Below are 23,480 nucleotides of genomic sequence, written 5' to 3' on the forward strand. Positions count from 1 at the left end.
TGTATGGCTGGTCCGGGAATCGAACCCGGGACCCCTGTATCTCTAGTCAGGTGCTCTACCAACTGAGCTATCCAGGCCGATATCCACGGCCCTAACCATTACAGATATTGTGAACAGCAGTAAAACTGTTAGATTTAATAATTTGACCCCCTTAGGAATTCTGAATTCCCTCCATTGTAATTCCCTTCTGGGCCTTGGCTTTATTGTGTTTCAGGAATGGAGAGGTACTGTAAATTCCTTATTTTTTGCTAGTACTTGTTATTGCGAGATGACTCTTGAATGTCAAATCGCAAGAATAAGTATTCGCAAATGGATGGTTGATAAAGAAATTTTCCATAGATTTTAGAACCTTAAAAATAAAAGCGAGCATTTTTATTTTATTTTTATTATTATCGCGAAATTACGTGATAATTAATTCCTCATGCATAATTAGGAATCTACAGTACTACAATATTTGAGGAATCACTGTCCTTAATCCAGAAGCCCATTACATGTATCATAAATTATACCTTGTTTTCAACTGTCTTTGATTTCCCTGGCATTCCCAACAAAATAGACTGTAATTACTATACATTTCATTGAGAAATAAAATTGTAAATATAGATTTAAAATATATTGTCTAATTGACATCAAACACAAAGACAGCCACAGGAGATCTACATGCACATTAGGCCTTGGTCCTTAGCTCCTGACCTTTTGAAATTTACATTCCGGTAGAATTATCATAAAATCAGCTCACCTATTAATTAACTTTCTCAGAGTTATCACAGAGCAAACAAGTAGATAAATGAAAATATTAACCTACCGGTAAATACCTATAAGTCTGTCTGTCTGTCCATCAGTAATTTGCCTGTTTTTGCTTGTCTGGATTATTTTGTACTGTTCAATTCTATTTTGGGATTTTGATTGTTATTTGGTTGGAACAGATGAGTAGATTGAATGAGAAAAGAGAGGTAACACTTTTTAACTAATAAGGATTTTTTTGGAACTAACTCCCTTACCTGCCATAAAATATCCAAAGTCTCACCTTTAACATAAAAATTAATTACCTCACCTTGTTGCAAGTAACTGGCATTTGCATTTACTAAATTTGGCTTATTTCATGATTCAAACTATATGAAGTACACACAAATTGAATAATGAATAGTTTCTGGAAAAGTACAATTTTATTAGTGCCCATTGTAATAAAAATTTAAATACTATAAAATTGTTGAATAATGAGTCTTGATAATAACACAACAAGTAAGTAAGTAGTTGGAAAAAAAATACATAAAGATATTCAGATATTTTTTATTTAAATTTAAATTAACATCATAGTTGTTCCAATTGAGTTTTATTTTTTTCTATTAATTTTTATAGTCATATCCCCTCATGTCCTCCTATGTTTATTGATAAGCAGGATATTTACAATGTAAAAATAATAATCGTTTATTTATTTACAGTCAGAGTCAGAAACAAGTCCAAAAAAGCCTGCCATTGTACGGCGCCGCTCAAAACGTGTCGACACCCTCCGTCCACATTACAAGAACATCATCACTCGTACATTCCGATTTGACACAACCAAAGGCGATGTCAAACTCCTGGTGCATGAATACATGGGAGAAAGCATGTTTGCTTTTGACATTCCAATGCAACTTCTGTAAGTAAGGCTAGGTTCATTGAATTTTCATTACTGCTGAAGGAATCATAAAATCTGTGGCAGAAAAAAAGTTCATTATTTGAACCCTTTTTAGATTTTTTTAATTTATTGATCAAAAGTATAATGCAGGAGTAGGTATGTTCTACCTTGAACTTCAAAGTTCTATATTGACTAGACACCCATGATTGAACCTGTATAATATTTCAATTATAAGAAACCATTATTATTTTTTGGACAGGAAGTTATGGATTGAAGAAGAAAAGCATGTTTTGTCCCAGCTTCAGGATATAGGTCAGGTGTGTATACTATCTGACATAGAACTAGAATTAAAATTATAGGCAGATTGCGGCAAAAATTTTGCCTCAATGAGCAACAGTTAAAAGGTAAATTATCATAAATTTACATGAAGTGTGAAAATTTGACTTATGTTTGTTGAATCTTACATATGCACTAAAAGCATGTATAGTTATGGTTTAATTGTGGTAAAGCTAGATAAGTACTCAGGAAGAAACCCCTGAACCCAAGGGGCTGGTAAATAAATAAGTCAATAATTACTTTATATGAACAGATTGAATAATAAGGTTCCTCACTTAATCATAACAACAATGATTCAACTGATGATAAAAATTAGGATGAAAACAATTATGTTTTATTCCAACATCTTGGGGATGATTGATAAAATATGTGAAGTAAGATTCTGTTTTTACTGAAGTTTTTGTGATCCGTCTTTTTCTACATTATACAAATAGCATACACATATTTTACATAGTTCATTTATTAAGGCATAGAAAAATATTCTCATGTTTATTCTGGTAAGTCTTGGAATGTTAGCTAGTTTATATGTATACATTATACCTTTAAGACTACAGTGTATGTAGTTGTTTGACCAACAAGGTTACAATAGAATGACCAGTGAGGTTACAAAAGATTCAAATGTCCAACAGATTGAGCTGAAATGTAATGACTACATAATCACTAAAGGTGATAACATGACATGGTTATCACTATAAGTATTTACTTGTTTTAATGACATTGGCTATTCATTGTAGCTTCCCCAGGAATACGAGAGTGAGCAGATCGCTATGATAACTGTATCAGCTGCCATTGTCTCCAACTATACTGACTCGCTCAACAGACTGAGCAGTCACCAAGGTGCCCCGAGCATAACCTACTTATAGTCTCACTTCCTCTGAGTATATAACCTCCTAAATAGAAGAGTTCCTCTCCTTAACATGTATAACTTCCTGAGGAATGTTTATGACTGTACATTAATCATTACTAGGACTGGTGATTGATTGTGACCTAAGTTTAATGTTCTATAACCCTCTTCAGTGTTTACATAACCAGAATGTCTTTCTGCTAGGAGTTAATTGAATATGATAATATTGATAATTGAAATTGCTTGGTTTATTGATAGCATTGAAATATACCCCGGTATGGGATAGCATGTAGTGGTTTGTTAACATACTTCATACTAGTAATTGACTTAACTGACAGGAGGCTTATATAAGTTTGCATTACATTTTAAGTTAAATGGATAGCTGTAAAATACGACATTTATACCACCTGAGAAAAATTTTTCACTACAGTTGACGATAGACAAAGCACAGTTATGGTAGATAATCTTATGTGTTGCACATTTTAAATATGAACAACTAGATTTATTGTAAAAAAAACTTCTCATGATTGCTAGTGAGTACAGTTAATTATCTGTTGTGTGTAGATGTTTGGCCACACCCGACTACGAGCCTTACAGGACAGACTGGACTATTGTATGAGCATGATAACAATGTATCAACAGCATCTCACATCCCTTAAATCCAAAGGTGACATTCTCTCTCTGCTAACCTATTAACCTTATATTAACTTTACTTATGTAGCTTGGCTAATCAATATTATTTACTTGGTAGCTGGTATACTTCATATATGTTTAAGTACAATGTATATATATTTTTATTAGTGCATGTATTATTTGAAGAGAAATAGAAAACCTTTTTAAAGTCTATATTGTACAAAAAGAAGTACCTTGTAATGAAGTGCGTTTCGTGTTTTGAAGATAGTTCAAATTCAAAAATTCATTTCATTTTGGATTAAAGAATATACTATTGCCTCCAACCCAGTTACCATTTGTGTTGAAAAAATAACTGTCTTCAACAAAAGATGCTGAAGCTGAGATAAGCTTAAGCTATACCCCCCAAAAGCACACGGTGGATTTGACCAGTTGTTAGAGGATGCTTACTCCTCCATGGCATCTGATCCTATATCTGATCTTGTTGGATGTCTGTGGTTGCTTTTCTCCTGATTTGAATTAACTACAAACCTTGATGTCACAAAGTAGCAATGATGATGCATCTAGGGTTATAGACCAACAGACCTGCTTCAGATGCTGGATGATAAGGTTAAGGTTTTAAGGGCAGGTCCAGTTCCAAGGAACTTTAATTCATATCATAACTGAAGTTGCATGGACTAAGAATGACCAATTTATAAAGATTTTGGAGCTGGTCCATTCCCAAACAGCTATATCCCTTAACATGGACCCAATCTGAATGAGATACTCACTATCAGGCATGGTTCTTGTACTGCATCAGATCTACAGTATATTTTTTTGGATGAGTAACCAGTTAAAAAGTTTTTTGGAATAGGTCCAAGTTACCCAAGTATCTATAACCCTTGATGTTACTTAACTTGCATGGATTAAGTCTGATGTGTTGATCTGAGGATGCACACAACTAGAACATTTGTTTGATGTGAGAAAGTTTGACTTACACATTTCTTTTGTTGAAATGAGGTTTGCAGTCTTTTCATTACCTGTGTGTAGCCTATTTGATGAAATAAGTGATTTCCCAAAGAAATTTTGAATTTGAACAAGTCAATCATAATTTTTAATTCTAAAAATGCTATGTTTTCCTTATTATTTAAAATTTGTAACCAAAACTAGAGAAAGAAAAATACTCTGGATGCTTGATTTATTTCATCAATCTGTGCATTTTATTTATTAGGACCCTGCTTTAAAGCGAGCACCATGAAAGGTGATAAAGAGCTGGAGTTTGTTCCCTTGAATCTCCATCTGCAAAGAATGACTGTGATCAATGAAGAAAAAAATACCAGTAAGAACTTTTTTTTTAAATTTCCAGAACTCATCAGTTATTATAATTTATCTGTCATTATTTTAGGTGTACTCATTTGTACTCTTATTAATGCATGAATAACTCACCATAAATTAATGAATGATAAAGACTGATTATTGGATTTTTAAATGAAAGTGTAAGAAAATTTATTAAATTTTATTTTCTGCTTTTTAAATGAAAGTGTAAGAAAATTTATTAAATTTTATTTTCTGCTTTTTGTGAACAGCTGGTTGGTATGATGTGATCACTGTTGGGGCTTTCACGGCATACGCTCAGAAATATAAACATGGCGGCCTAAGTCGTCTGCTGACTCAGCTACAGGAATCGTACTCCACGGAGAACGACACGGTGACGAACCTCTCAGTGGCCTGTGATCTAGTGAACCAAATATATGACCTCAAAATGAGCATATCTAAGGACTGTGATAGATTGTGTAAGGTGACAGTGAATGGAGCAGCAGAGGACCTGACAGCGGTGGCAGATTCTCTACAGAAAAAGGTACCCATCACAATATAATGTCGCAAGACTTTTATCTTTTATTTGTCACACTGAGTTTGTATTTTGCTTGTAAAGCTAGGATTAAGAAATAGTTTTAAAAAATTCCTCTAAAGGTCATTATTTGTGTTTAAATGACAAAATCTCAAATGAAATTAGCTACAAAAGAAGGTTGGTATCCAGTATGTTTTGTCACAAGCAAAATAATTCTTATTAAATTAATGTTGTGTCGTAATATATGAAAGTTCGTGAATGCCATATTCTATAGTATTCATCTATAATTCAATATTGCTTCATATCAACCTACAATAATAAAGCAAGGATTTTAATTCAATATATAATTCATCAAAATTATTACAGATTAGAAAACTGGTGGAGAAATGTGAGACACCATTAGTCCAAAACACGGCAGATGAATACAACAGAATTAAAATAGAAATGTCCCAGAATTGTGAAAACTCTAATTCAGGGGACACAACTAAGGACGGCATGTCTAATGGGGGAATCAAGCGAGGAACCAACTGGAAGTGGTCCGGCACAGACTTTGTCAAGAGCTCCATCGCTGAACCCTGGGTAATTCTTATCTTAAATTTTAGTTGTAATATTTTGTAACGCAAAGCTTGTCTTGTAAAAGTCAGGCAATATATGAGGAACTATTTTCAAATTTATTAATTATACCTAAAATAAAATTTATTTAATTATATATACATGTATAAATATAAGTTATACATTTACATGTATAACAATTACAGAATATGTGAACAAGTTGATTTTAAGTAAAACTACACCCTGAAAAGTGTTTTCCTCCCCCTTTAATTTTCTGCTTTTGTAAAGCTCCTGCACAACCTCACAATTATTAATCAGGAATATTGTTTTTCAATATACAAGGTGCAAGGTACTAGTTGTGTGAAAAACATGGGTGTGGTTTCCAGCCAGTAAAATAAGAGATAGTTCTGAAAATTGTTGTGATGATATATAGTTATAGAATCCGTGTATAGACCCAGTACTGTTGTTTGTACCCAGTAATACTTTGATTTCCCTGCAGGAAATGACCCGACTGAATACTGAGGCTGCTGCCATGTGTTTGATCTCAATTATTGACGATCTCGTGCTCAAGCAGAGTGAATCTGCAGACAGGACAAAATGGCTGGATGAAATCAGCCCAGCTGTTATCAAACTTAAGAGTTTTCTGGAAATTGTCTATCAGAAAATTCTATTGATTGTTATGTTCCTACATATACAGGTATCTTTTTTGTTTATTTCTAAAATAAAATTTTACGTGCATAGTGCATAATCAAATGAATTTTTCTCTGCTAATGAAATAATAATTCTTTTAAAATCCTTTTAAACTTTTCAGGAAAACCGTGGAAATTCCAGGCTGATGCATATTGTGAGATATCGAAGAGATGTGTGCTTTTCTCATGCTGTATGTTTTAGTTATTTTATCTTTTATATGTGTCTATCTCTCACAGAAAAGTTGACAACACTGCTACATTGTAAATGTACATGATATTGTTAGATCGTGTTTTACTTGTAGTTGACAGTGCTGCTACATTGTAAATGTGCACGATGTTAAGTTAGTTCTTGTTTTACTTGTAGTTGACAATGCTGCTACATTGTAAATGTGCACGATGTTAAGTTAGTTCTTGTTTTACTTGTACAGTGGTTTTGTTACCAAGGTAACCACCTGTATCTCAAATGAAGACTTTCTGAGACAGATACAGGAAGTAGGAGTGTTCTGTCAGTTCGAGGGATTACTCAGTTGCTATGGCGATGAGATGGGGATGATCGAGGATTTCTGTGTGGCAGTAGATGATATGAAGTTTGTCACTTTTCAGTTTGTCAAATCAGATGACCCTAGTGCTTCACCCACAGTCTTTCAGGATGGGTAACTATTCTTAATATTTTTCCAATTATTTATCAAAGGAATTTTATTCAACAAAATGAATTTGGGCCCAGCATAGAAAACTCTCAGAATTGTTTTGCAATATCTGTTGCACAACTTTAGCGTAAAAATCATAATAGATTCTGACCCTGCATGCTAAGCCTTCAAACAGATATAGGCTTCATGTACTTGGAATGGGTTTTGAAAAAAAGTTGTATTTTATTAGATGTTAAATCCTACAAAGATCTGTCTTCATCCTGTCCCACTTTTTAGATCCTCAGTCACTCCTCATTAAAGTTTCAAGAGAGAGTTTTTTTCCAAATTTCAATACCCTTCAAATTTGGCCAGTACAAATTTTACTTAAAAGGCATGCTCTTAATCTATGTGTCATAAGAAAGATAAATATTCAACAAAGATGACAAAAGGAAAGGAAGGAAGAAAGGTGAAAGTGCCTCCAAAATGCATAAAAAGATGTCTTTGACAGGGTGACCCCTGTTTAAAAAAATATTTTTTTTTATATCCTGAAATGGATTGAACATCAGTCATAAATGTCTGTTATTGTTCTTTCCCCTAATGCCTTGCCAAGACTATGTATTTTTGTTCATTATATGATATACAACCTCACAGAATAGCTTGATATTGTATTGCACACTGTATGTCTTTTTCAGCCATTTCAAGAGTGGTGTTTATGGAGATTTTCACAGGTAACTCAGACTATAAATGTATTTAGATGGACTTCTTGTAATCATTTTTGGAAATAAGTTCATTGAATTGTATTGTTTTTAATGAAATGTTCCAAAGATTTTATCCTCATATATAATTTTTATTAATTTTGCTTAAAATTTGATAACATTGATTTTTGTAATAAATTCAGCTGAACACTTTTGAAGTTTTGATAAATGTAATAACGTGATCAAACAAATGATATATTCTGAGGTACTTTGTACCTCCTTCTGAATTGTAAACTTTGATTTTCAGACACTGTGTCAGTGTACACATTCCCCTTCAGGATGAGATGTTTGACAAACTACCAATAGAGTTACAGCGAGGAGGCAAAGTGACCGTCACCCCTGTCATCTTCAACATTGGTATCAATGAGCAGGCCTCATTGGCAGACAAGTAAGAACTCAGACACTTAGTGTCACATCAATGAGCAAGCCTCACTAAGAGACAAGTAAGAACTCGGACACATAGTGTCACAATAATGAGCAGGCCTCACTGGTAGACAAGTAAGAACTCAGACACTTAGTGTCACATCAATGAGCAGGCCTTGTTAGCAGACAAGTAAGAACTCAGACACTTAGTTTCACATCAATGAGCAGGCCACATTAGTAGACAACTAAGAACTCAGTCACTTAGTTTCACATTAATGAGCAGGCCACATTAGTAGACAACTAAGAACTCAGACACTTAATTTCACATCAATGAGCAGGCCTCATGAGCACACAAGTAAGAACTCAAAATCACACCAATGAGCAGGCCACATTAGTAGACACGTAAGAACTTTGAAACTCCAATACCCAGGCATTTTATGTAACCATATGCAAAAAACCTCATCAAAATATAAATCAAAAACCAGGAAACTCCTGTTATATCAATGGACAATAACATCAGCAGATACTGTACATGTAAGTGTACAGACCAATGAAATTAAGTTGTTTTTTACAATTTATTTTTAGTCAGTTTTTATCTAAGTTTGATTTTTTTGTATGGCTTGTTTTTAGAATTGGTGATACATCACTGCAAGAAAGAATCAATGTTGAAAATGTTACCAAAGTGAATGATTATCTAGACAGCTATGAAAAGAAACTTGGGAGTTTAGGTAATTTTCTTCTCTGTCTATACACATACAAAATTTTCCATTTCCAGGATCTGTAACTGAAAAAAAAAATTTGAGATAACTTTAATGAGTTTTGTTTACCAACTCATGTTTCATTTTTGAAAATAATTAAGTGTTGATGTGTCAAATGCTAATTTTTTTTTCACTTAATACATTTTATGTGGATGTTATTTTGTGAATTTTCTTCAATTCAAAAAATTTAAATAATTATTTCATTTTCTTTGTTATTTCTAAACCAACTACCAGATTGAATCTTTAAAATGTTATTTTCATATTTCAGATAAAGGAAAGTTAGGTCAGGGTACAATAAATGACTTGAGAAACAAACTGCATTACAATGTTAATGCCAAAAAGAGCAAAAATACAGATGTTCTGAAACTGGCGGCAGAGGTATTTACACATTTCATTATTTTCTATAAAAAAAATTCAAGATCTTATATCCACATAGATTAGGGCACTTTTAATTATAGGACCTTCTGTTGTTGTTGTTTTTGAAAATAAAACCAAATCATATAATCCTGCATGCACTGCTCAAAGTTGAAATTTAATCAAATTCCCCATGTTAATGTTTGCCCTGATTTGAAATGTTTAGCATTCTTCACCATTTAACAGTTTGGTAAGACTTCAGTACAATCTCTTATTTGCTCTGAAAACACATACTATCTATGAAATTGTAATACATGTACATACTAGTACAGTGAAAACTACTAGTACAGTGAAAACTGTTTAATCTGAAAAATGTGCAATCCGGATCCTTACAATGTAAATTCTGACGTAAATTTTCCTTCCCATTTTACTAATATTCATGTTATTTTACTCTTTGTAATCCAACACCTTGTCTACTCCAACACAAATTCATCTCCCAGTAGATGTCAGATTAGACAGGTTTCACTGTAGTATTAAAATCCAATAAGATTACAGTAGATATACTTCACTCACACCTTGCTCTATCTACTATCAGATCTGCAGGAAGATAAATGGGATACGCATCATCAGTTGTAAGAGTGCTAAGGATAGGACATCTATGAGTGTAACATTAGAGCAGGTGTACATACTTCAACAGGAGCATGATCTGGCTTCACACGTCTTCTCACAGTCACTGGACTGTTTTAGAAGGTATACTGTAAACCAATTATTATACATTTCATTTTTTATTTCTAAACCAACTACCAGATTGAACCTATCCGCGACGATTTTCATATTTCAGATAAAGGAACGAGTGGTCACATTATTTTTATTTCCACGAGTATTTTTTAATCAAATAAAAATTCATATCCGCTTATAAACTAGGTAAAATGGTAGCAGAGGTATTTACGCATTATTCAAAACATTTGTGCATTAAAAAAATTTAAAATCTTATAACCGCCCATAAAGTAGGTAAAATGTTTACCATGAATATACTTGTTGTTGTTGTTTTTAACAATAAAACCAAATCATAAAATCTAGGAGATTAAAATTGATTTAAAACTCTCAATTGTAAAAGTGCCTCATACTATTTGGGTAATTAGCATTCGACGCATTTAACAGTTTCTACACGGCCAAGGGGCAATTATTATAAATGGTTGGCACAGAGCTATGAAATTGCCATAATTAGCCGTAATTAACCAGGCTATCAGTGAAAACTGTTTCATAACAATAAATGAACAATAATAACACAAGCTGAAATGATTATTGACATTTTAATCACTTTTACAATATCATGTTATTAGATTTGCCACACGTTTTTATTTTTTCTGAATGTGTGTAATTAAATTTCACTGCTTCTATTACACTAACAGTAAAGATTACAGTGATTACTTGTTCACACCTTGCTCTATCTACTATCAAAACGGGCAAATAACTGGAATAAATCATGATATGGGAATATAAGGAACAACATCTATGAGTGTAACATTAGAGCAGGTGTACATACTTCAACAGGAGCATGATCTGGCTTCACACGTCTTCTCACAGTCCCTGGACTGTTTTAGAAGGTATAGTACATTTACTGCACATCATCTGTTAATCATTCACATCATTACCACCCGAAGTGCAGTCCAGATGTCAGTTTTGGCATCTGGTGTGTTTTTTGCATACAATGCAAGATAACTTTATGAAATTAAACTTTTAAAATTTATGATAATTATGATTGTGAATATTTTATACTGAAATTTATAATTATCGATTTTGATTTTTTTTTTCAGTGAGGGAGTAAGAAGAGAAAACACATATAAAAACATTGGTTCTAGGAAATATGCATTTAATAGTTTCCAGCTTCTTTATGTTCCAAAACTCTACAGACCACCAAACGGGACTTATGGAAATGTACAGGGATGATCCCTAAAGTCTACAGACTTAAATGAACTATCCCCAAAGTCTTGATGAGAAAAAAATATCAATCAGGAATAGTCTTTGTTGACATGTGTTTTGACTTTTCACATAAAGTACTTTTCTGATTTATTTAACAAGGGGTTCTCTCTATTTGTTTCAGTATGTGACTACATGGACTTGTATAAAGTGTAATTGTTTTGCTCATTACCTCGTTAAAACTTGTCTTTATAAAACAAACTCTATGTGGAAGGAAAATATATTATATTGTAATATGTGTACATGTAAAATATATGGGAAACATATTTTTATAAGTGATAAGACTTAAAGCAGAGCGGTAATCTGAGCAGTATGTCGTGAGGCCTACCTTTTATACTGTAGATCATTACAAGTGCTGTGATCAGAGAGGGAAGCTATCTAACCAGATAAATACAAGGTTTTCTGGTTTTATAGGCATTATTTTGTACTTTTAATGATAGAATTTCCACTTGATTCCATTAATAAGTGCTAAACTGATGAGTGTTACTGTTATTTTCATAGCTGATAACTAGTCATTTGTGGGGAATTTTATACATACAAATGTCCTAGATGAGCGTACGTTTTATCCTCCTGAAATCTATTACGTCTTTGCTCACATTACTCAAATATTTCAGAGAAAGAGAATAAATTGTTATTAAATGTAAATAGTGTAAAATTAAAAGGAATCCCAGGTTTGAAAGTGATCAATTTTTTTAACGGTATAGCTCAGGCATGTTTTAAGTCTAATTGTTAAATTTTTATGTTTTGAGAACAATTCTGTAAAAAGGTTGTAATCTTCATGTATTTTACATGGTGAAGTTCCTTTGTAATTAACCTATCATTTTGTTTTAATTTACAACAAGTACAAATATTTCTGAAATTTAAAGGAATAAAATTACTTTGTAACATTTTTATTATTTATGAGATTAATATATTACTTTAACTCTGGAATGGAAGAAACTAATTTCTGGAAGCATCAGTTTTTATTATTTTGTAAAATGTGTGTTGTTGGGTTTTTTTTTTTTAAATTAAATTCCTTACAAAATCTTTTTTTTTCAATCAGGATTAAGCTTCAGAACAAATTAATATCAATGGTGCTATTTATTAATACCTGAAATGATGAAAGATAATTAGTTATGTGGAATTTCTTACATACTAGTTTTATATCTGTTTTATTGGTAAAATAAGCTGTCAGATGTGATAATATGTGCAATTACTTTATAATAAATTGTTAACTGTTTTCTAATGTTTCTTATTTGTGTGGAAACTTTTGGGGATACAGATGAGTTTAAAGAAACAATTCAATAGTTTATTCTCTTAAGGTTCATTGATACTCTGATAAGAGAGATCACTCTTAATGACATAAATGTCTTTTTGTCCCCTGCTTTCGCGAAAGCGAGGGGACATTAAATCTCATTCGTCTGTCTGTCTGTCCGTCCGTCCGTCACAAAAACTTTAACCTTGCCCATAAATTTTGATTGAGTGGACCTATGACTTTCATATTTCACATGTGTATTCCTTGTGACAAGACCTTTCTTTGGGTACCACCAAATTTGACCTTTTGACCTTGACCTTGGAGTTTGACATACTTTTACACAAAAGTTTTATTTTTTTTATTTTGGGCATAACTTTTGAACGGTAGATACTAGGACTTTTATATTTCACATATGTATTGTTTGTGGCAAGACCTTTCATTGGATATCAAAGACTTTGACCTTTTGACCTTGACCTTGGAGATTTCCGTACTTATGAAAAATCTTTAACCTTGGCCATAACTTTAAAACAGTAAGGGCTAGAGCTTTCAAACTTCAGGTATGTAATCCTTGTGAAAAATCCTTTCATGGGATAACAAGAACTTTGATCTTCTGACTCTGACCTTGAAGTTTGGCCCACTTTTAAAAAATTTAACCTTGGCCATAACTTTTATGAAGGGTTAGGGCTAGGGTTTTCATACCTCAAATATTTAATCCTTGTGACAAGACCTTTCATTTGATATCAAGCACTTACACCCTTTGACCTTGATCTTGGAGTTTGACCTACTTTTTGAAAGATTTAACCTTGGCCATAACTTTTGAATGGTAGGGGCCAGGGCTTTCATACTTCACATTAGTAATCCTTGTGAGAAGACCTTTCACTGGATACCAAGAACTTTGACCCTTTTACCTTGACCTTGCAGTTTGACCTACTTTTTAAAATTTGAGTACCAATATATTTAATTTACATTTTAAAAAAGTTTAATCTTCCCTTTGTTGCCATACGGGGTCATCAATGTTTCACAAACGCATTTTGTTCCTTTTAACTTTTGATTGAGAAGAGATAGGGCTTTCATATTTGACATGTGTATTACATATGACAAGATATTTCCATGCATGCTATGATTTCTGACTCCCTGACCTTGGCCTTTTAAAAATTCAACTTTGATAATTTCTAAATGACCTATGATAGGGCGTTCATATTTGACATCTCACCCACAAAGACACCGAAAGCGGGGGACCACAATTCTTTGAATTTGCTTGTATTCCTAAATATAAATTTGACAAGTTGAAGTGTCTTTTTCTTGCCCAATTTTGTCTCGCAAGCTATGCTATAATTGTTTGTATTTTACTTACATTTCTTTTGGAAAATCATTAAGGTTCAAGCAGAGGGTTTATGAAACTTAAAGTGTAAAAACAGCATATAGAGGATATAAGCATGAAATATTTACAAAACAATGTACAACACAGCATGCGTGAAAAAATTAGGATGGATGAAACGAGGCCCATGTGCCACATCGCTCACTAAGTAAACTTCAGCCATTTCTTATTTAACAGATTTCCCACTTGTAATACCTATCTTGACCTTGCCCAATCCCCATGTGTCATGATTCAAGCAATTTAGAATCTACACTACCCCACGATACTTCCACAAAAGTTTTTGCTTTTCTGGCCAAGTGGCTCTTGAGGAGATTTTTTAATGACCCTACCCTATTTTTGTAGTTTCTTGATTAGCTCCCCTCGGAAGGGGACTTATCCCTTTATTTTAACAATTTAAACTTCCCTTCACCCAGTGATGCTTTGTACCAAGTTTGGTCAAAATTGGCCTACTGGTTCTTGAGAAAATGTGAAAAGTTTACAGACGCACGGACAATGGGTGATCAGAAAAGCTCACTTGAGTAAATTTATTGCGCACAAAAAAGTGTGCCGTTTCTGGATTTATTTCTCCCTATATTTAAGATGTCATCCCAAAATATAACAAACTGTGCATTCCTAACATATTTTTTACTATTTCCACTACTCAAACATTTATACAGCCATTTTAGTGTTAAGAGTCAAGACAATTCGGTCTAGCTGGCTTCCTACATGACTTGACTTGACATAAAGCTTTTTTGTGAAAGTGGTAAGAAAATATGTTGGGAACACATGGTTAGTAGTATTTTGATATATAAAGAGAAATTATTTGAGAAACCAAGCACTTTTTGTTGCGCAATAAACATACTATAACACTTAGCCTTTTATCATTGTGTGGCACTGTAGCTCTAAGTTTGCCCATCCTAATTTTTCATGCAGACCAGCAAGCAAGATCTGCAGCTAGACGTGAACTTGATCATCTTTGGAATGAATGACTAGGTAATTTTTTTAGTGAAAGTAAATTCCCATAATTTAACAATTGTATCCACACTTTCACCAATGATGTGTACAGGGACTTACACTATCAGACTTGCTTCAGATGCTCGGTTTCACCTAAGGACAAATAACACAAACTTTTATCAAATACTATGAAAATAACTCATGTTTATATAAGCAAAATGGAAAAAATAAATCTGCACAGATTTTAAACTAATACTATGAAAATAACAATTCATGTTTATATAAAGCAAAATGGAAAAAAATAAATCTGCACAGATTTTAAACTTTTGTTCAAAATTTTTAAAGTGAAAAAAATTAATTGTACGGATAAATAAGGATTATTAAAAAATGTAAAATGTTGAAAATCCTAGAAACATAATTTCTTAATATTTTAAAAATTATGACTTGCATCATTTACAACTAAAACTGGCATTTAAAATAATACCAATCTAGGCATGATTTTTTTTATCATCTGTCCTTCAAGTAACCTTTTCAAATTATTCCAAAAAATATTGGATGTACTGCACTACTGCAGGAAATTAGGTTTAATATATTCTTAATGCCAACCAACATGTAAATGGGGTACTGTTATATTCTTTAACAATATAGGAAACACTGGATAAATAATTTCCTGAAAAGCATTCCTTGAATATGGAGGGGGGAGGGGGGGGGGGGGAGAGATAAACTGCCATATTGCTATAATGTTACTCTCCATTACATTTATAACAGTACATCTCAAAATATGACTCAGATATAAGAAATACTGAAATGTCTTGTCAACACTTTAATTTATGCAATGAATTCATAAGGTATAGGCTCCAACACCTCTGGCTTGTTAAACTTTGTGCTGACAAAGTGCTTCTTCCTAGGTTTCTGTGGCTGAAAGTAAAGACATCACACAAACTGAAACTCAATGTATGAAAACAATATTACATTCATTTATAAATTTGTCATTCCAAATCAGAAGTCTCAGAAAAGAATATCTCCACAAGCATTCAGAATGTGAACAGCATAAATAGAGTTCATCATCGACTTTATCTTAGAAATGTGATCAAGGGGAATAACTTACAAATCTTTTGAGGTTTTTCCTCTCGCCTCCCTCCTTGGCCTGCTTTTTCAGTTGCTCATTGTTGGCGACTCGTTTCAAGAATTCCAGTCGGCAGTTGGAGTGCTTTACATGCTCAATTCTCACATTGATTCTTTTGGGGATAATTCTCTCCCTGAATTAAGAAAAGTTTATAAAAGCCATTATTACACATTGAAATACATGTACTGTAGATCACTGTAAAACAACATGCAATCAATCATACTCATTACTGTAGATCACAACACCTTATTTACTCTTTATATTCACAAGTCGTGCTTTATATGATCTGCAGCAATACAAATATACATGTACATGAGTTTCTCATGATATTTTTATGAGCATACTGTCTCGCATTATCCCATGAAAATTCAGTTCATGTGAATAAAAAGTGATATACAGTATTTGAATGAGGATCTATTATTGATATTGAAAAATCTAAAAAAAAAATTCAGTAGATAGATTACCTCACTCTTTTGTTGATGATAACTCCAACAGCGTGTTTGGTTACATTAAAAACTCGTCCAGTCTTGCCATGGTAAAACTTGTGAGGCATACCCTTCTGTACAGCTCCATGACCCTAAATGTTCAATTCAGTCATTTTATTTCATAAGAATCTTCACCTTCATTCATTAGCTGAATCTCTCTTTAGAATGTCCATATGTTCAGTTTTAAACAGTTTTAATAAAAAGGTTGTTTAAAAAAAAAACTCTGCCAATGAAGTCTTGATAGTGGACAGAGTATAACCAGTACCATGTGATAACGAACTTTACCTTAACATCTACTATGTCCCCTCTTTTGTAGTTGACCATGTAAGTAGACAGTGGGATGACTCCAGACTTCTTAAATGGCCTGGAGAACATATAACGGGTCCCACGCCTGTATCCTTTTGTGTTCGTCATTGTGCCTACAATTAAAATACCAGGTACAATAATATATCACTCTAAAAAATTAAAATAATTTTTTTCATCCTTCTTTAAATTTTCGGATCATATTGTAATATTTAATTTCTTCCTGTTGCTACTGGTAGGAGCCAGTTTGGCTTTGTCAAAAGGGCTGAGAACAGAAAGGAAAAACACCTCTGATGCTGAAGAGTTCCGCAATAGTCTGCCTCGAATACTTCGTACTATAGGAAAAAGTAGTACAACAAATTATTCGAAGCAGACTATTGCAGTACTCTTCCAGACTTGTCAAAATTTTTTAATCGCTGTCAGACATTTGGTCTGACACAGTCGAATGTTTTGTCGGACCAGTCAAACTTTTGTCAGACCAGATACAGTCGTGTGCCAAAAGTGAAGATAATTTTATTTTTTCTCTATATATTTCATTGAAAACAACATTTTTGAAAATCATTGGCAAATGGTCAATTTTTGTCCAATTTCATTATTTATTTCAGTACTTAAACCAGAAAATGTGTAGTTTTCTTTCTTTAAAAGATCATTAAATATTTAGTTTTTACTAAAAGATAGTTCATCAATTGACATCAGTTCTAAAATTCAAGATCAACGTTGACTATATAATTCATTATGAGTATGTGACTTAAAAATTCATGTCGCAGTAAAATTGCAATATTTTTAACATATCAATGCTGATCACATAAAAACTATTGTTTATATCAACTACAATAATTTATTGGATTACCAAGAAATTTGTGATAAAATCTGTCAAGAAATGTTGTCATACCAGTGATTTTAAAAAATGTTGTTTTCAATGAAATATATAGAGAAAAAATAAAATTATCTTCACTTTTGGCACACGACTGTACTTGTACGTTATTTTGATGCTGGTAAAATCATATGAATAACAGCACCAAAATGTCCTTTATTATTTTCAATAGCCTTCAATCTAACAAGTTTCCTTTCTTGGGGTAGAGAGTCTTTAACATAGACATAGATGACAAGTTTTATGACTTTGCTATAACAAATTTACTTAGCTATCGTCAACATGCTGCGTACGCGGCCATTTTTTTCTGTGTTTGTGACCTTCAACTACGCATTCCGATCCCGACCTTTAATAAATTTGCATTACGCTCATTTTTTTTCAAACGGACATCTGGACCGACGTTTTCTTAAATGTTATCGGTCCAGACAAATTTTTACCGGCCTTGCCGACAGGACCGACGGATTTCGACAAGTCTGCTCTTCAGCATCGGATGTTTAAATGAATGGGATATTTCTATGAAAAATCAAAAACTTTATATTTTGTTGCATTTATACCTTTTATAAGTAAGAAAGGAAAGTTTTATGATAGACTGAAAGGGATATCCAAAAGGAAAAGTTTAAGCAGGCAGCTAATTCATTTCTGTTTTCAATTTTATTGATTGAAACGAGTGGTTGGGGCAAAATACCCCAAGTCACGTTGTACAGGACTGGGTTGAGATTCGTAGTAGACACCAGACCAAAATTTTAGTCCCTATGATATCTAGCTGAGATTATGCCAAAAATAAAAATAGTCTTGTTTCCTGCCACCCGACCAACCCTATTTTTTTTTGCAACCGACCCTAAAGTTTTTTTTTAAGTTTTGGAGAAGAAAATCAGGAATTTTTGGAATTTCATGTTCCAAAACTGAAAATATATATTCAATTAGTATTTCATAAAATTATCTGTTTTAAATATGGACTTTCATAAAATACCACTTGAGTTGAGCATCAAAAGACATGAAATTTAATTTTAAAAGGCAATATTGACCTATATGGCATGTTTAATTTGATCTATCCAAACAAACAGTCAGAAAAAATAAAATAAAAAAGAAAAATAAAATTATTTCCCTACCTACCTACCCTTTTTTTTCAGGCTGGTAGCAGGAAACGAGACTATTATTTTTCTTTTTTTTTTGGCCTTAGTACTGGACCTGCTGCAAGTTAACTAGTTTCTCAAGAATTATTTTTTATTTTTTCAGCAACTAGCAGCATTGTTCATAAATCTGAAGAAACTAATTCATCGAGTTATTTTAAGCATCAGTAGCATAGCATTTCACCAAGAATTATTCAACTTAGTAACAATGCTTGAGTAACTGTAAGTGAATACACAAATTCGGTTCTGTAGTTGTACAGTAGGGTTATGGTGATGACAGTCATGTTCCAATTTCCATGCAATTCTATATTCAGTTTATAAGCGAGAAACTAGGGACTATGTATGTCAAGTTGTATAGCCCAATTAAAAAATAAGGGGATAAAATGTAAATAAAATTAGGATAATTGGTAAAAACACCAGAATTAATCGAATTTTATTCAGCACGTGTAATGCACAGACCTAAACTATGGCTGACCGGAAATGAAAAGAAAGCTGTAAGGCGCATGCGTAAACATTTGATTAGCGTGTTCCTTGAATGTTTCTTGTTTTCTTTGTAGGCGTGATACTCGTAATTCTCCACATCACAAATGTTTTTAATCCATAAAATCAGCTTATAGAAAATGGAATGTCACAGATAGTAGACTACAGAAAGAATCAATTAGCCGATTAGACTTCAGGGGCGTACCTAGCAAGTTAGCAACAGGGGGGCCACTTTTAGTGATGTATCGAAAATGTAGTATTAGAATTGGTACTGAAAGTAGTTGACACTGAGAAAAAGGGGGGGGGGGGGGCGAACGGGATCATACAGAGTTTTCATTTTATTGAGAAAAAGTCAAAATCTTCTTCAGATATCTCCCGAAAACAAAAGTTTAACAGACGGACAAAATGTATGGATTTACGACCTTGACCCTTGACCTCAAAATTAATAGGGGTCTTTCTTAGGCCGTAGGGAGTTGTGGTATAAAATTTCATTGTACAAGCTACCGGTATTTTAAGGCTTCTCGAGATATCTTTAAAGTGTTATTTTAAAACAGACAGAATTTAAATTATGAATAAATCAGGAATCTATTACCTTGATCATGACCTTTGACCATCTGACCTCAAAATGAAATATATACATTTGTGGTATCTTTCCACTATATAAACATACAGAGAGAAAATATCTTCAATTCTGTATGAAGTTTGTCAGAGGTCAGAGGTCAATACGTGACCTAATCACACGGCGCAATGATATCTACCAGTACATAAATTATAAAATGACCTGCTCTACTTGCTTTTCATGAATAAAAATGAACAAAATAAGCAAGTAAAATAATATTTATTTTATTTAAAATGTAAACAAGTATTTCATACAGTTTTTGGGCTACCGATTCAACCTGTGTACAAAGAGAAAACTGGGAGTGAGTGGGAGTCTATAGCTAGCGTTTGTTTACATTTTTCTTCACTTTATCAGCTGCACAGTCTCTAACGTTCATCCTTATTTTGGGGGTCCACATTTGGTTAAATTTTCATGATAAACTTTTACTTTATCTTTAAATTTTACTCACGTAAATGTGTTGAAAAATATCATTGCAATCATGCCATGAACAGCTGCCAAACACCTCGGCGTTTTCGTAGTTCAATGTAAAGCTAGCTGTCGCCAGTGTCTCCATGTTTTACGATAAGTATGCCTTTAGTTACTGAAACCGTAGGACATTTTTGATCAAATTGCAAATAATTAACACAAGTGTTACCGCCATGGACAAGTGTCTCAATCCATCGGATCCATCTATCCCTTTCCGGCGACCGAAATTCCTCCAACTTTTTATCATCAAACTTCGGACGTGTTTCTTGTGTCTTTTCAGCATCGATTATCATTTTTCAAGAATAAAAATATTCCCAAACAACAATCTGTTCACTATTACTGATCACAAGTAGACTTTCACAAAATATTCCCTTCGAAATAGAATCCTTAGCCTAATGCATTCGAAGCGTAACCGCCATGCAAGCAATCGGAGTTCCTCGGATGACTCGTACCTCGCACATAACTGTGTTTGAATGGAGCGTAGCGGAGTCAGCCGAGGATTGCCGAGGAGGGATTTATAATGATTATGAAAGCTCATATGAACAACTATTGGAAAGATCCAAATTGCCCTCCCTAAAAACCAGAAGAATGAGATTACTGGCATTAGAAACATTTAAAATCATTAATAAAAAGAGCCCACTCTTTCTTCAAGATCTGGTCACAGTTAAAGAAAACTCATATAATTTTAGGTATTCTAAAGCCGCAGATATTCCCAGACCCAAAACTACAAGGTATGGAAAAGGTTCTTTCAGGTATGAGGCAGCAAGGACATGGAATACCCTTCCCAATGATATCCGAAATACCACATCATTTAATTCATTCAAGAACTACATATCTACCTGGTGTGGATATTAAAAGTTTGTAAATACCAGTCCATGCTGCCTGTGTCTGAGAAGCCTTCCTAAATGTTCTTTTGCAATCATTTGAACTTTCTGTATGTACGCTTTTTTTTTCTCTTCTGTTATTGTTATTATGTTCTGTGATGTCCTTATGTGTGCAAAGCATATGAATAGTTGCATGCTTTCTATGTTGCTTTCCTTGTTGTTCAACTTTCATTTCTTTCAGTGTTTGTAAATGTTATGTACTGTACTGCGCTTTATGGGTTCATACTTTTAACAGTCATATTTTATTTATTCCTCTCAATTATTATTTTAATCAGCATGATCAGTGCTTATTAGGACTGTGATATCCATTCGTGTGCAAGACAATGTATGCTGCTTCTTTTTTTTTTTTTAGTTTATTCTTTGTAAAAGGTGCTAGTATATGTGATTTTTGTTATCTTTAGCCTTAAAGTGTCATTTTAAATGGCTTCATTTAAATTATCTTTTGTTTTACTAACAATGTATATTTTTACTAATTTTATCTATGTGTAAATATGTTAAAGTCGGTTAAAGAGCTCACCACAGCTCATGTTATTTCTGTTGAATTGTATATATGTGCCGACTATAAATAAAAATTACTTGACTTGACTTGCCTGTGATAAATCTAAAAGCTAGTAAGGTATTGCCGATCCGGAGATTTCTTAACTGTCCGGATTTATTCTAGCAGTTACATTCATTCAACATGGAGGACATAATACGGTCGAGATGAAAATAAGATTTTGAAATAATATTTATTCAACTAAATCGAGATGGTTAGTACTTTTTATGTGTAATTTATCAAGCTTCAAGTATTTCCACTAGTTTTTCAACGCTATATATTATGCTCCTTTTTGAATTTACAGATGAATATCTTAGTCATATATTGCGTATGTAAATATTTGAAGAAAAATCAACATGAATTTATGGGTGTCTTTCCGCTTTACGAAGTCTATCTGTGTTAAGCACAGTTTATCATATGTTAAAATAACTTTTCCGTACATGGAATGGAGCATAGTGTTATATTATGAATTTGTATTTTCAGATGACATTTACTTTTCTGTTTTCAATACGACAATATTGCTTTAGACAGATCCTATGGGTTGTATTTAGAAGAGTAAAGATATGCATTAAATGGCATCTGCTCCATGTGCTTATTAACATTACTTATTCTTGAAAAAAATGAAAAGAATAATCTGATTGTTTCTTGTAACTAATTAGATTAAAGTAAGTTTCCAACTGTGTCTTGGGACAAGCCCTCACCACAGTCCATAAAGCAAATCAGAGCGAATGTGCTCGGAAATGATTTTGAAGAATAGGATAGGGGTTGCACTGAAAATAACTACCAAATCAATTTAAAACAAATTTATCCCCAAAAATGTTCCATATAGTAAAAAATTTAATTAATTTTATGATATCAATTTATTTTTAGCTTCAAATTTATATGTCATGTTTACATTCTGATTTTTTTTGTCGTAAATGCACTGAATTAAAGTTTTTGCTTGCATTTAATTTACTACTTATTCAATACATAGATCAAATTCTATTGTGAAATAGGGTCCGTAAGACTTTATTTTACAAATGATCATGATGATAGAATGTTCTGTTTAGAATGTATCCCACATAGATGCAAAGTAGACTGGATCTGCTCCAGCACAATTTTGGAGAATACAAAAAAAGACATTCTGAAAATAACCCCCAAATTAATTTTAGCAAACCTTTTGAGCTATAAGTTTCTTCACTCCCCAAAAATAATCCATACAAACAAAAAATTAAAACTTTTCATTTTGGTTTAAATTTGCCTGCCATCATAGTGCCATGTTAATATTTAGAACTCTGAATTGTTCATAGTGTACACATATGAATGATCTCTTTTTGAGGAATACCCAGGCAAAGTGTGATTTACAGTTACTATCACATAGGAACATGTAATTGTTTCTTTGGATTTCAAAGTACATTGTTATTTAATTCAAAAATGTGTTTACATATATGGGTAATGTTAATGAAAAAGGAAACTATTTTTGAAATTTCACTGAGATTGTTTGATTATGTTTTTGTTTCAGGGTAACAATGCTTCCCAACTAGAAAAAGAGATAGGCTCAGAGCAGCTTCCTGCAAATGAACATTATTTTGGGCTTGTTAATGTAAGTATTGGGAAAGTGCTCAGTACAGTAACAAATATTAGTTATTACTCTAATTCGAGTAATCTGCTAGAGGTTGTACATGTAGTAGGAGTGAAACGGTTCACCGCGGTATCGGTTCACCG

At 32.9% G+C, this 23,480-nt stretch overlaps 2 protein-coding genes across 2 annotated transcripts in view; one reads left to right on the forward strand and one right to left on the reverse strand.

Moving 5' to 3' along the window:
• The window catches only part of LOC134239345 (inositol polyphosphate-4-phosphatase type I A-like), a 42,772-nt gene that overhangs the window by 14,640 nt on the left and 4,652 nt on the right, over window positions 1–23,480 (forward strand). Inside the window, exons 10-25 of the mRNA XM_062721507.1 lie at window positions 1,443–1,639; window positions 1,878–1,935; window positions 2,689–2,791; window positions 4,639–4,746; window positions 4,994–5,265; window positions 5,623–5,835; window positions 6,308–6,505; window positions 6,620–6,688; window positions 6,906–7,150; window positions 7,816–7,851; window positions 8,126–8,266; window positions 8,872–8,969; window positions 9,268–9,377; window positions 9,949–10,103; window positions 11,171–11,291; window positions 23,278–23,358. Of these exons, the coding sequence (XP_062577491.1) occupies window positions 1,443–1,639; window positions 1,878–1,935; window positions 2,689–2,791; window positions 4,639–4,746; window positions 4,994–5,265; window positions 5,623–5,835; window positions 6,308–6,505; window positions 6,620–6,688; window positions 6,906–7,150; window positions 7,816–7,851; window positions 8,126–8,266; window positions 8,872–8,969; window positions 9,268–9,377; window positions 9,949–10,103; window positions 11,171–11,291; window positions 23,278–23,358 (2,205 nt within the window). The remainder of the gene's footprint in view (window positions 1–1,442; window positions 1,640–1,877; window positions 1,936–2,688; window positions 2,792–4,638; window positions 4,747–4,993; window positions 5,266–5,622; window positions 5,836–6,307; window positions 6,506–6,619; window positions 6,689–6,905; window positions 7,151–7,815; window positions 7,852–8,125; window positions 8,267–8,871; window positions 8,970–9,267; window positions 9,378–9,948; window positions 10,104–11,170; window positions 11,292–23,277; window positions 23,359–23,480) is intronic.
• LOC134239344 (large ribosomal subunit protein eL21-like) lies at window positions 15,687–19,283 on the reverse strand. Its single transcript, XM_062721506.1, has 5 exons — window positions 19,253–19,283; window positions 16,775–16,908; window positions 16,469–16,581; window positions 15,987–16,137; window positions 15,687–15,796 (listed from the first exon to the last, which is right to left on the reverse strand). The coding sequence occupies exons 2-5, from the start codon at window positions 16,901–16,903 to the stop codon at window positions 15,707–15,709; spliced, it is 483 nt and encodes a 160-aa protein (XP_062577490.1). The 5' UTR covers window positions 16,904–16,908; window positions 19,253–19,283; the 3' UTR covers window positions 15,687–15,706.

The sequence above is a fragment of the Saccostrea cucullata genome, unplaced genomic scaffold, assembly GCF_032062105.1.
Source record: "Saccostrea cucullata isolate Sc308-1 unplaced genomic scaffold, CSIRO_AGI_Scuc_v1 ctg135, whole genome shotgun sequence".
Classification (NCBI taxonomy): domain Eukaryota; kingdom Metazoa; phylum Mollusca; class Bivalvia; order Ostreida; family Ostreidae; genus Saccostrea; species Saccostrea cuccullata.

Coding starts and splice junctions, on each gene's coding strand:
- LOC134239344 (XM_062721506.1), bottom strand. CDS start 16,903: ATGACGAACACAAAAGGATACAGGCGTGGGACCCGTTATATGTTCTCC. Junction 16,582..16,774: donor GGGACATAGTAGATGTTAAG/GTAAAGTTCGTT, acceptor TTGAACATTTAG/GGTCATGGAGCTGTACAGAA. Junction 15,797..15,986: donor GGAAAAACCTCAAAAGATTT/GTAAGTTATTCC, acceptor CTTTACTTTCAG/CCACAGAAACCTAGGAAGAA.